The sequence below is a fragment of the Podarcis bocagei genome, assembly GCF_964188305.1.
Source record: "Podarcis bocagei genome assembly, chromosome: 5".
NCBI lineage: Eukaryota > Metazoa > Chordata > Lepidosauria > Squamata > Lacertidae > Podarcis > Podarcis bocagei.
In genome coordinates this window covers 92,048,495-92,062,188 of record NC_138129.1, presented here as the reverse complement: position 1 = coordinate 92,062,188, position 13,694 = coordinate 92,048,495, and the positions used below count along the sequence as shown (strand labels likewise).

The window sequence follows — 13,694 nt, the reverse complement described above, 5'->3', positions numbered from 1 at the left end:
GCAAATTTCAAGCCTATGGCTTTGTTTTGGTTTGTATATTATTTTCTAAGGGGTAAAATGGTAAAGTGGCTTTTAAATGTGACCTGAGCCAAATTTTCCCCTTAGCCCTACTCCTAGGGTAGCTTACTATTTTATTAGTCTGTGCTTGCCTGAAGTCCTTGTGCACTTTGACCGAAAAATGGGTCACTGTGCAACATGAATGCAAGGGATGATGTATGTAACTTATGACTATATCATGCGTGGTGCTTAGAAATCACTGCTTATTTTCTTTTGATGCAATTTCTAATTCCATCTTACTTGCTTGCTTGCTTATCTTGAATCCTTTTCCTTTAACCAAAGTCTGGAGTTGACTGAGTACTTGCTAGCTCACAGAACTGGTTTCCACCCACATGCTGGCTGCTCATGTTTAAAGCTAGTGCGTTAACAGAAGGAAACTGGCCCAGATCCGCCTATCTTCTTAGAATTATCACATGGCTGAATTCCCACATGTTCAGAATATGATAAAATAAATTGGGTAGCAACAGTTACCGATAACTGCAAGCAAGACTGGAGTGCTTGCCTTTCTCATCCTGGTGCCCAAAGCGTTTGCTGCTCTTAAGGCAAAGAGAAGCAGAGATGGCAAAGCGAGCAGGTTTTTCAGCAGAGAATCCTAGATTTAATGAGTCACTAAACACATCCACATTCCGAATGTGTTCCAGGCTATCAGATGGAGCTACATGCAAGCATTCAGCCTGCCATCTCCGTCTTAAATGAGAAGCAGACCACTCCTAAATGAGAAACGTCTAACAGTGGGGATAAAGGGCTAGATTCAACTACCCCAGTGCAGTAGGGGAAGCTGGCAAAATAACTCCTGTTAGTGTAACAGGGCTTTCCCCTCTCTTCCCCCCCTGTACCTCCCACAAATCTGTTGTGGAGAACCCCCAGAACATTTGGCGGGGGTAGAATAGAGATCATCCTGTCAGGCAAGCAGAAATGGTTGTCTTGATGGAACCATTTTCTCAGCAGTATGTTGAATTCCACGCAGCACTGTGATTCAGTAAGTCTTCTGTGTACCATAAGGGTGGGGTATAAATATTATTATTATTATTATTATTATTATTATTACTACTACTACTACTACTACTACAGTGGTACCTCAGGTTACATACGCTTCAGGTTACAGACTCCGCTAACCCAGAAATAGTGCTTCAGGTTAAGAACTTTGCTTCAGGATGCAAACAGAAATTGTGCTCCAGTGGTGCGGCAGCAGCAGGAGGCCCCATTAGCTAAAGTGGTGCTTCAGGTTAGGAACAGTTTCAGGTTAAGAACGGACCTCTGGAACGAATTAAGTACTTAACCCGAGGTACCACTGTACTACTACTACTACTACTACCACCTCTAATAGTCCACTTAGATCCAGTGGTTGCTGCCATAGGTAAAAGGTAAATGTAAAGGACCCCTGGACAGTTAAGTGCAGTCAAAAGTGACGATGAGGTTGTGGCGCTCATCTCGCTTCGGGCTGAGGGAGCTGGTGTTTGTCCACAGACAGCTTTCCGGGTCATGTGGCCAGCATGCCTAAAACGCTTCTGGTGCAAGGGGACACCGCAACGAGTGCCAGAGCGCACGGAAACACCGTGTACCTTCCCGCCACAGCGGTAGCTATTTATCTACTTGCACTGGCATGCATTCAAAGTGCTAGGTTGGCAGGAGCTGGGACAGAACAACGGGAGCTCAGCCCATCATGGGGATTTGAACTGCCAACCTTCTGATCAGCAAGCCCAAGAGGCTCAGTGGTTATGGCAAGGAAGGCACATGGCTGGTGTGAGTGCTTTGTCTAAATAGAGAGGATTAGAACCGTGTCTTATATTGTATAGTATTTTGCACTGGTTTTCAAGCTTACTGCTGCAAGGTTACAATTTCATTTTTTCAAAAATGTTTAAAACCCTGAGAGCTGTTTTATTTTTTAGGCGATAGTAGTTGTGGATACAATCACATTGTAGGAATCGTTGGGTAGAAGTGGGAAACTGTTCCCACTTTTTGGGGGGTTGGAAATGAGGCGAATCCTTTATGAACTGGATTTTCAATTTCATGCAATCACAGCTTTATGATTCAGCATTTGAATGTAGTCTGCAAACCCAGATGAATAAGTAAGAGCTGATATTTGCAGAGCAGGAATTAAAAAAACAAAAAACCTCAAGGCTTCACTCTGTGCCATCCATTGTAATGAGAGCTGAATTGCCTGGTACACAAAGAAACAGGACTGTGAGGCTTCCTTAGCCAGATCATGCGGTACAAGAGCTGCTAACCACCAACAGAAACTAGATGAGGTCACTTCCAAACAGGATGCGGGTCTGCAATCATGTGCTGTTTTTATAGCAACAGAAAACTTGCAAGCTTCATGTACAAAGCTTGCATACCTATAGGATTCAGCTGTCCTCATCTTGGAGGATTTGCTGAATCCTAATGATCTGCAAAAAGCGTTGCTTAGTTGTAAAACTACAGCTTCCAAAAGCATGAAGAGCATGGGGTAGGGGCTGAATATTAAGGCACTTATTAATTTATTCTTTCTACCTTGCTCTATTACAAAGACTCAAGGACAGCAACAACCTGGGCCGCCACAGAAATTTGGCCTAAAGCAAAATGTGGAGCGAGTGTTCAGTTTCCTCTTCCAGCAAAATATTTGAGGAATCCCAGAGTAGTTGAAAATGTGGTCTGATAGGACGAGTGAAATATCTTGAAGGGAAAATATATCCCTGGTAACAACTTTACTAAAAGAGAACAGGGTGGTTTTAAAAACATGTATATACTGTATATAAGCAGAAATCTATTAGAGATATCTTCAAAACTCTATACAAGCGCTAACTGTGTCGTACGAAAACAAAGAATGAAGAAAGCAAATGAACACTGTGTAGGTATGCAGGACACAGCCAGGACTGCTTCAGCCCTGAGCGATCTGAATTCTGCAGGGAAGCAGGAAGTCAGGGCTAAAGGAACACATATTTGCCAAACATATAAATTAAATAGTGAGTGGCTTTTTTGCAGATCTAAGAGGAGAGTTGAGACAAGCAGCAGTGTGGTGACAAGTGGATTAACATCTAGGGCTGATAGAAGAATTATCAGCATGTGAAATATGAGCAGCCACCATAAAGGAGAACGATAAAGGGCATGACAGTTCTAAACTTCCAGAGTTGGCTCTACAGTTCTGTGAGCCTAATTGGAGACATCTATAAACTTAAATACTTGTTTTCAAATGCCACTCAACAGTCATGAAGGTTAGAACCTTTATCAAATGTGGAAACTATGGGTTGTTTCCAACGTTAATTCGACTCAGAGTAAACACTTGGAAATTAATGACTAATTTAGGTTCATTAATTTTAATGGGTCTATTCTTACTTGGTTTGGACCCTGAGTGAGAACCCAGAGGCTGAGAGGGAGGGTATCAGAAGGAAAATGAACTGATACGGATGTATATATATTACTAAGTTTGTATTAATGTAACATTTTATACGTAACTGTGTATTTTTGCAATATTTTGTTTAAGTTTGTTGTATCTTCAGCTTTTTGTACACCACCTAGAAATATTTTTAAAACGCTAAAAATTCTGTAGTTGATGTTAACTTCTTGTATCTTTATTTTGCATCTTATGCTTTCTGTATAAATTGTTCAATTTGGATGCAAACTTCCTGATGTTTTGTTTATTGTTTAGGGCTACTTTTGTCACATTTGTAGTTATGTCATTAATATATATATATATATATATATATATATATATATATATATATATATATATATATATATATTGTAAGCCGCCTAGAGCACGGTTTTAACCTTGGAAAGGCGGCATACAAATAAAACCGGGTGGGGTGGTGGTGGTGGGGTTTAAGTGGTGTAGAACTTAAAAAATCAATTAAATGTTAGGAGCCTAAATTCTATGCAGAATGTCAGATTCCATAAAGATGGATGCAGTCAGACAATTACAGCCACGCTTACCAGGCTGCACACTACAATAGCACTTGCACAAACCGCTGTCTGCACACAAAACGGGTCCTTCCTTAAACAGGGCACGTGTTGTGGTGAGACCTGGCAACCTAACCCTGTGTTGTGGGTGGGTACGTTTGGATAGCCACAGCACCCGATTGGTAGGTCCCCTGATGCAGGGTTCAATCAGGCCAAAGGGATGCAGGCTAAATGGATCAAGGGACCTATTTATGCTCATGCACGTGACCCAGAGCTTCCTCTTTCCGCACGTGCATTCGGAACACCTTCCCACCTATCCCTACTTTTAGGGCTTTGCGCTTGACCTTGCGATGCCGTCGTGTGTCATCTGTCGTTGGGACAGGGACAAGGCAGGAATTTTCCCCACTTGGCTGATTGGCTGTTGCCATTTGGGTTTCACCTGCCACATAGTAAATTGTCACAACTTGTAAGGTTGCAGATAGGCTCTGGTTCAGGTGGTAGGGATGGGAGAACGCTCTCGCCATCCCTATGTGAAGGGTATTCCATTAAAGGAATCCAGGGACTCGATGGTTTGGTCAACCCCTGAGAGGGGGTTGTACCCGTGCCTGAGTCCAGGGGGACATTTGGGTGGCGGAGATAGCCTGTTCCTGGCTTTCCACTTATACAGGTGTTCACCCTTGGCTGACCTATGCTGGAATCGTGGGTCAGCGCTACCTGCAAAGCAGGGAGCTAGTCGAACCAGAGCCTATGCAACCAGTCACTTGCTGTAATCAATAAAGTTGTGGCCTAAATTCTGCCAAAAACCAAACCAAAATTTGAGCCTTGTTTGAATTTATTTAAGAGGGAGGTTTAAAGGTCTAAACACGCAATGGGAAAGTGCAATTTCACTGAGTCCAGGAAGGGTCTGCTCACACTATTCCATCACTTCCCCCCTAGGGTTCCAGGATATGATATATTTTTTTACAGATTGTGGCGGTGTGCACAAGCCCTTTCCAACAGTAAGCCCAACACACCAAGGAGAGGCAGGCTTTAGGAGGGGTTCATCCTCCCCCCGCCCCCGTGTACACACAGCACACCATATTTTTCGCTCTATAGGGTGCACCGGACCATAGGGCGCACCTAGTTTTTTGGGGGGGAAATAAATTTAAAAAAATTATTTCCCCCCAGCCCCAAAGACCAAAGAAGCCAAGATAGTGAGCGGGATCCACCCCACTGGCTGTCTTGGCTTCCTCTTTAGCCACGCAAAATCTCTCCAGCCGGGAGAGGCTGCGATCCCGCTTGCTGGTGGATCCCGCTCGCTGTCTTGGCTTCCTTTTTAGCCGCAGGGCTGGGGGCTTCCCCCAACCCCAGCCCCCAGAACGGGTCCGGGAGCGGCGGCAAGGTTGCGCCGGTCAGGTTGCGGGCTCAGAAGGCTTGCGGATAGCTGCCCAAAGCCCGGGGTGCGCAGCGCTGTGCTCCCCGGGATCCGGGCTGCTGCCTGATATCCGCAAGCCTTGGAAGCCTGTCGGGAACTCCCACTGGGCTCCGAAGGCTTGCGGGTAGCTTCCTGATGCCTGGAGAGCGCACCGACCCCTCTCGCTCTCCAGGCTTCAGCGAAAGCCTGCATTCGCTCCATAGGACACACACACATTTCCCCTTCATTTTTGGAGGGGAAAAGGTGCGTCCTATAGAGCGAAAAATACGGTATATTGGGGGCAGGGGTCTGTGTGAATAGGGAATTTATTGCTGCAAAATATGATTCACTCACCAAGAGAAATCCTTCCATTTCTACTTTACACTTCCTACAGGCTTAATAAATTCTGTCTTGCCTTTAATACTGCAAACAAGGTCACAATCACAAATCTAACATGCTTGGAATTAACAAACGGACACGAAATAACAAGGTCAGGAACACAGTGCATAATGGCAGTAGCCTTGTTTTTCTTTAACAGTGTAGTTCTGACTAGATTTGCTGAAATCCTAAACAGTTGTGGGTTTTCGCTTTTAACTAACTACTGTTTAGGATTTCAATGTTGTTAGTTATTTCACTGGGGTAGCCACCCAGTGAAAGGGAAGGGCAAGGCAGATGCTGGTGAAATCAATAAGGGTGCTGCTTTCTTGTTGCCAAAATTTCTCTACCGGCCTTTCGTTTAACGTGTGTTGCAGTGTCTGTCATTCCTTCCCCTAAAATGAGCAGAATGAAGTCAGCCACACCGAAATCTCAGTTTGTGCAACGACTCCACCCCTCCCCTAAAGCAACTCTGCTCTCGTAAGTTTCCAGTCAAACATCCAGATATTTAACATGTGAAAGATCCTTCCACAGCGTGGTAATTTCATGTGACAGAAATAAATAAAAAATGAAGGCGCAAGCATGAAGAGAGCAGGAAATAAATCCAGAATGTTAAAGATAGAAAATACTTATTAGGTCATTTACTCCACACTTTGCTAGCACATCACTGAGAAATGGGCTGAAATTCAGCTAGGAGCGGGGACAGCCAAGGGAACCGCGAGTCAGCTAACATTTCTGCAGAAAGATATCGACCAAGCTAAACCCACTGTGCAGGTTCTGAGTCAGAGAAGATTTGCAGCGTGCCAGGAAAAGTTGATCCGCTCTATTACTGGCCCAGTACAGAACAAAAGAAGTTATATTTCACCCAGATCACTGTATGACCAAAGTTTCAAAAGATGAATAATGGGGATTACAAACCATGCAAAATAAATGCTTTCCCTTTAAGTATGCATCAGAGGAAATTGACTTCAGCTGGCTGTTTTACAGGGCGCATTCAGGGGAGGCTTATAGAGATTCAGGACTCTGTGCCATGCCAAAAATGTGTGTTCCTCCCAAAAGCAGAAGCTTCACCATATATAGATGCTTCACCACATATAGATCTTGCCTCAGTGCTGAGTACATTGTCTGCCCAAGTAAGGTAAAGGTAAAGGGACCCCTGACCATTAGGTCCAGTCGTGGATGACTCTGCGGTTGCGGCGCTCATCTCGCTTTATTGGCTGAGGGAGCCGGCGTACAGCTTCCAGGTCATGTGGCCAGCATGACTAAGCCGCTTCTGACGAACCAGAGCAGCGCACAGAAATGCCGTTTACCTTCCCGCCAGAGCGGTACCTATTTATCTACTTGCACTTTGACGTGCTTTTGAACTGCTAGGTGGGCAGGAGCAGGGACCGAGCAACGGGAGCTCACCCCGTCGCGGGGATTCGAACCACCGACCTTTTGATCAGCAAATCCTAGGCTCTGTGGTTTAACCCACAGCGCCACCCGCGTCTGCCCAAGTACAGATCTGTAATTTAAAAGAATTGGGGTCCCTTGCTCATGAAAGATCAGAAAGGTATAGGAAATGATTCCTTGTGGACCTTGTGGTTGCTAGGGAAATGTTGCACCAGCAGAGACCACTTCCAGTCTTAAAACTGGCTGGGCATTGCCCTTTACTCTAACACTCATCTATAATTAAGATGGCATTTTGAAAAACATTCAAAAATTGCGTGGGGGAAACACACACCCCAGTTTTGCACCCAGAATTCAAATGCTGGAATTCTGAATGTGAAATTTGTACCTCCAAAGTGAAATTCAAGTGCTTTTGTCATATTTTGATTGGTTGTTTAGCCAGTTAAAAAAAAGGAAAGGAAAAGCATTAGCTGTGATGAGAAAGCTGCCAAATTCATTTAATCAGGAGCTAATCGCCCATTCAGGCAAACCAAGCCTGAGGTGCTTGCCTCAGTTATTCTCTACATTCAAGAGCTTGTGTTTTCCTGCATTTCCTTTCTTTCTGACCTCGCTCTCTGCCATTCCTCCTCCTCCACCATGTATATATGTGTGCGCAACTCAAGGTAACATTTCATGCATCTTATGAAGTGGTCTGTAATCTACGAAAGCACTTGGCACAATAATTTTGTTAGTATTTAAATGGCTTGCGCCCTGGGGAGGTCACTTTGGTGCTGTTAACACAGCATTTTGACTTCACCCTTGGAGGCGCACTCCATTGTCTCTCAATACAGACAAATGCCAACAATTTTAAAAGTGCCACAAGATTCTTAATTGCTGTTGTCTTCTTGAAGAAACTAACACTGCTGACCCTCTTGGAACAATGTTTAGTCCAGATTAAACTCAATAAGCACAGAGAACTTAATTTAAATTCATCTAAGTCATGGGTAGGCAAACTAAGGCCCAGGGGCTGGATCCGACCTGAACGCCTTCTAAATCCGGCCCGCAGATGGTCTGGGAATCAGCGTGTTTTTACATGAGTAGAATGTGTCCTTTTACAGTGGTACCTCGGGTTACAGACACTTCAGGTTACAGATGCTTCAGGTTACAGACTCTGCTAACCCAGAAATAGCACCTCTGGTTAAGAACTTTCCTTCAGGATGAGAAAAGAAATTGCACAGCAGCAGTGGGAGGCCCCATTAGCTAATGTGGTACCTCAGGTTAAGAACAGTTTCAGGTTAAGAACGGACCTCTAGAACGAATTAAGTTCTTAACCCGAGGTACCACTGTATTTAAAATGCATCTCTGGGTTATTTGTGGGGCATAGGAATTCATTCTTTTTCTTCTTCTTCTTCTTTTCAAAATACAGTCCGGCCCCCCACAACTTCTAAGGACAGTGGACTGAAAAAAAATGCTGACCCCTGATCTAAGTGTTTTGGGTAAGGAGCCTGACAAAGTCCCACAGCCAAACCCAGACACAACCACAGTACTTTTCTGTCACCATGAAACTCAAGATGGCAGACGTAGGGTTTGTAGGCAGTCAGTCTGCCACTGAAGAACTGACCAGGCCTAGGCCTGCTCAGCTTCAACGTGTAACAGATGCCTTCTGACCACAGCCTCGGCAGTACCCTCATTTGCACGGCTACTCAAAAGCACAAAGTCAGAAAACAAATCATGGGATTGTAAATCCAACGTCCACCTTCCTTCCCCAAGCTTGACAAAATAGTCGGCTGAATTCTCCCCTACAACATGTAATAATATCACTTCCTTAATTTCATGATGTCATTGCACTTACCGTATTTTTGGCTCTATAAGACTCACTTTTTCCCTCCTAAAAAGTAAGGGGAAATGTGTGTGCATCTTATGGAGCGAATGCAGGCTGCGCAGCTATCTCAGAAGCCAGAACAGCAAGAAGCATTGCTGCTTTCGCTGCGCAGCGATCCCTCTTGTTGTTCTGGCTTCTGAGATTCAGAATAATTTTTTTCTTCTTGTTTTCCTCCTCCAAAAACTAGGTGCGTCTTATGGTCTGGTGTGTCTTATAGAGCAAAAAATACAGTACTTCCTCTACCCACCCCACCCCATGGCTGTGGCTGGAAAGAGCAAAGAAAGGCCTAACATGGCATTTCCACATCACCCATAATTTGTAGTTCCCTCCAGCTCCATACAAGGGAGTGACATAGTAATTTTGCAAAAGAATATTGGCCCGCTAGCTGGTGACAATCAGATATGTAGACACAAGAGGACTTCCGGGTTAGCGCGATCGACTAATGGCGGATTCCCTCCGAGCTCCGGAGGGAATCGGCTTGACAGGGGGCTGGGTCTTGCCGTGCCGGCGACACGGGGACCCTAAAAAACCACGGGCACGGAGGCCGTGGACATGGTGACTCGGCGGGCACCGTTAGCGCCCTCCCGACTCGTGAAGGAGCCTTTTTAAAGGCTACGGAACGGGTGCCGGGGAGCGGCGTGGTGCTATGAGTCTTCTGCTTCCCCTGCCGAGCGAAGCCGCATGCCGTTTGTCGGAGAGCACTGACTTCTTCCTGCCAAAATTTGGACTTAAAATCAAGAGCAACAACCCATGAGTAATTTGGAAATTGGATTACAAATAATTCGGTTTTGGATTTGGTACGAGCGGGGGAGGTGAAAAAAAAGGAAGTCCGTCTCCCCCCTATTGTAAACAGTTTAAAGCAAGGATCTGTCATCTAAGGTTGCGAGAAGAATTGTTGTGATTGGATAAAAAATATAAATTCCACGGATTTAAAGGACTAAGCTAATGTGCTGGAGGACAAGAGTTTATTTGTTTGGATCAAGTACCACCTTTCTCAAGCCCGGGAGTAACCCGTGAAAAGAGCCTGCTGAGGATTTACAGAAAACTTTTGACAGCTGTCAAATTAGCTGTCAAAGTTGGGAAAAACTGAAAGCTTAAATTTTAACCGGTTATATTGTTACAAAATATTGAAAGTAAAGAAAGATTGATACAAATAAATCTGACTTTTGGATCGGAAGGGAAAAGAATACAAAGTAACCAGAATCCCTCTAGAGGGGATTCTTGGACATTACAAGAATGGAACTAGGTCGGGAAATACGAGCTGATTTGCAAGAGCTTATCTTTCTCGTGGGAAAGCTGCGAGAGACGAGCGAGCAAGGCCATGTTTTGTCTACAAGCCCCACAAAGCCGAAGCTAACAGAAAATACACCTATTGAGTTGGAAAGGGACTTGATGCTCAAAACACAGGCAGCTGGACAAGAAAAGAAACCAAAAACTGAAGAGGAGGAAAAGACACCTGCTGAACAGGAGGAGCAGAAAGAAGGGGTGGCTGAAATGCCACAGAAGATAAAAGAGAGCCGGAGACCTGCCAAGATGAACTCTAATTCGACCAAGGTGAAAGCTGGACCATTTGGGACATACAGACTTAAGAAGCAGAGCTGGAGCTCCATCTTTAAACAAGTAGGCATGGCTGGAAGAAGCATGGTCAACACTGAGAAGGTACCTTTTCGACCCTGGAAGTTTAGCATGAGAGACCTTCGAAGAAGCCGGCTGAAAGGGACTGAGAGAGATTTGAGAGCCTCGGACATAAGGTCACCAGGCTAAAAAGATGGACTAACTGGACTTTGGTTTGGGACTGAAACCGGGGAGAGAAGGGTGGGGGTTTAGAAGTCCAAAGGCGGCCTGATTCTCACTTTGCAGTGTAAAAATTATATGTTCTTTATTATTATAAGAATGGGGAATCCGTGGATGGGAATTAAGGACAACTTTAGGAAAGGTATTTTTTCTCTTGTTTTTATATTTCTTGTTTCTTCTTTCATATATGATTAAGGTATATACTTTAAAAATTGTTGAATAACTAAATTAAGGATAAGGATAATAATGATAAGGTCTAAACTTACTGTAGAATCATATTAACAAATCAAGGTTAAGCAAATTAACAATTTATGGTTAGAACATTAAGGATAAAAACTTGTTTGAACAAACAACTGGAGTTGGAATACAATAAGGGGAGGCGTGGGTAAGTCATGAAAAGAAGTTATTGAAAATGAGATCTAAAAGGTGGAATCTTTTTTGTTGGTTTTTGTGTTTTCTTTTGTTTTTCTGTTTTGTTTTTTGTAACCTTTTGAAACTTTAATAAAGATTATTTAAAAAAAAAACCAGATATGTAGACACAATAGCAAGGATGTTGAACGTAGCCTTTTGCACCTACCGTGGTTTAAGTGTCTGATGCAGTCGTTCAATACGGTGCTGAATTTCTTCTGCGACTCCCGATCCGGAAAGCAGAAGCAACTGTGTCGGAGGAAAGGTTGCCACAGATAGACCGGAAATTCCTTTGGAAGGCCAACAAAAGCCTGTGGGTTTTCCTTTTCATTGGAACCTTTAAGAGAGAAAAAAAGACATTTAAAAAAACTAGTACAGTGGTACCTTGGTTCTCAAACTTAATTCGTTCCGGAAGTCCATTCCAAAACCAAGGTGTGCTTTCCCATAGAAAGTAATGCAAAATGGATTAATCCTTTCCAGACTTTTAAAGGTAAAGGGACCCCTGACCGTTAGGTCCAGTCGGGGATGACTCTGGGGTTGCGCGCTCATCTCACTCTATAGGCCGAGGGAGCCGGCGTACAGCTTCTGGGTCATGTGGCCAGCATGACTAAGCCGCTTCTGGCGAACCAGAGCAGCGCATGGAAACGCCGTTTACCTTCCCGCCAGAGCGGTACCTATTTATCTACTTGCACTTAGGGGTGCTTTCGAACTGCTAGGTGGGCAGGAGCTGGGACCGGACAACGGGAGCTCACCCCTGTCGCGGGGATTTGAACTGCTGACCTTCCGATCGGCAAGCCCTAAGCTCTGTGGTTTTAAAAACAACCCCTAAAACAGAAATTTTAAAAGTTCGCAAACCGGAACACTTACTTCGAGGTTTGCAGTGTTTGGGTTCCAAGTTGTTTGAGTACCAAGGCGTTTGAGAACCAAGGCACCACTGTACATTGCATGACTTGCCTCCTTGTTATACAAACATTTATCTATACGTAAATGGTGTAAGCTGCCAGGGAGGGGAATGTTTAACTCAGTATGCATTACGAGCGCTCGGTGTTTACAGATGCTGCAGGAGGACGTTTTTAATAGTGTGCTGCACTCCTAGTAAGGTTCACCTCACATGTCAGTCTTTAGGCAAGGCTTATGAGATTCCAAGCTCATCTCCCATCAGGAGACTCAGGGCCTATCTGCAACTCAGTTTGTCCTGAGATTTAAGTGTTTTCAAGTCATGGGTCTGAGCAGTGCCAGATTTACGTATAAACTAAACAAGCTATAGCTTAGGGCCCCACTCTCTTGGGGGCCCAAAAAAATTTAAAGGGGGGAAAAAACCTGGATGTACATTTCCAAAATATAAGATAAAAAACAAATAATACAGCAACAGTGTTTTGTGTTGTGTAAGCTCCTGTGATGTAAGTAATGGGCCCCGCCTGCTAGCCAGCTCCCTAAAATACCACTGGTTTGCTCATTTCTATATATAGGGTGCCTACATTCTGCATGGGGATGCGGGTGGCGCTGTGGGTAAAACCTCAGTGCCTAGGACTTGCCGATCGCATGGTCGGCGGTTCGAATCCCCGCGGCGGGGTGAGCTCCCGTCTTTCGGTCCCAGCTCCTGCCCACCTAACAGTTCGAAAAGCACCCTTAAGTACAAGTAGATAAATAGGTACCGCTTTATAGCAGGAAGGTAAACGGCGTTTCCGTGTGCTGCGCTGGTGCTGGCTCGCCAGAGCTGCTTCGTCACGCTGGCCACGTGACCCGCAAGTGTCCTCGGACAGCGCTGGCCCCCGGCCTCTTAAGTGAGATGGGCGCACAACCCTAGAGTTGGACACGACTGGCCCGTACGGGCAGGGGTACCTTTACCTTTACGTTCTGCATGGACTCGTTATAATTACTTTGATAAAATACGTATTTTATTATGTGCAAATGGCTTTAGATATCTGTTAGGTCCATAAAATTACCATATAGCATATATTCAACATAAGAAACAGCGACAATTGTTGACAAAGGACAGCTGGACATATAAAGGGCCCCATTACCTTCAGTAGCTTAGGACCTCATCAAACCTAAATCCGGCCCTGGGTCTGAGAGTTATGTGTCCCACTACCTTCCCCAGGAAAATCTGCTGTTTACTGCTGAATCAGAACAAACCAGGGTGGATAAAAATCAAGGAGTTAAAATAAATAAATAAATAAAATGGATTTTTTAAAAATTAAATTGGAATTTTTTGTAATAGGATTTTTAACATTTAAATTGGATTTTTAAAATAAAATGCTTTTGGAGGGAAAATATTTCTATAGATAATTTTCTATTTAAGCTATATCATAGTCCAAAGGCTATTCATCAGGAAATAAGGATTTGTTTTCAATTTTTCATGTGTGCTAAAACTCAGTCTAAGGTTTTTTTTAATTGTTTAACCACATCAGTTAACAAACATGGATACATAGCCTATAATGTTATTGTTTTAGTTACATAAATTGTTTAAATTGTTATTAAGGAAATGATTGTTTTTCTCCTTCCAATAAAGTACAGCAGAAAAGTTGCCCAAATATA

General features: G+C 44.0%; 1 protein-coding gene across 1 annotated transcript in view; it reads right to left on the bottom strand.

The window, feature by feature from the left end:
• The window catches only part of NIBAN1 (niban apoptosis regulator 1), a 107,933-nt gene that overhangs the window by 34,082 nt on the left and 60,157 nt on the right, over positions 1-13,694 (bottom strand). The window contains exon 5 of the mRNA XM_081194341.1: positions 11,326-11,493. Coding sequence (XP_081050467.1) covers positions 11,326-11,493 — 168 coding nt within the window. The remainder of the gene's footprint in view (positions 1-11,325; positions 11,494-13,694) is intronic.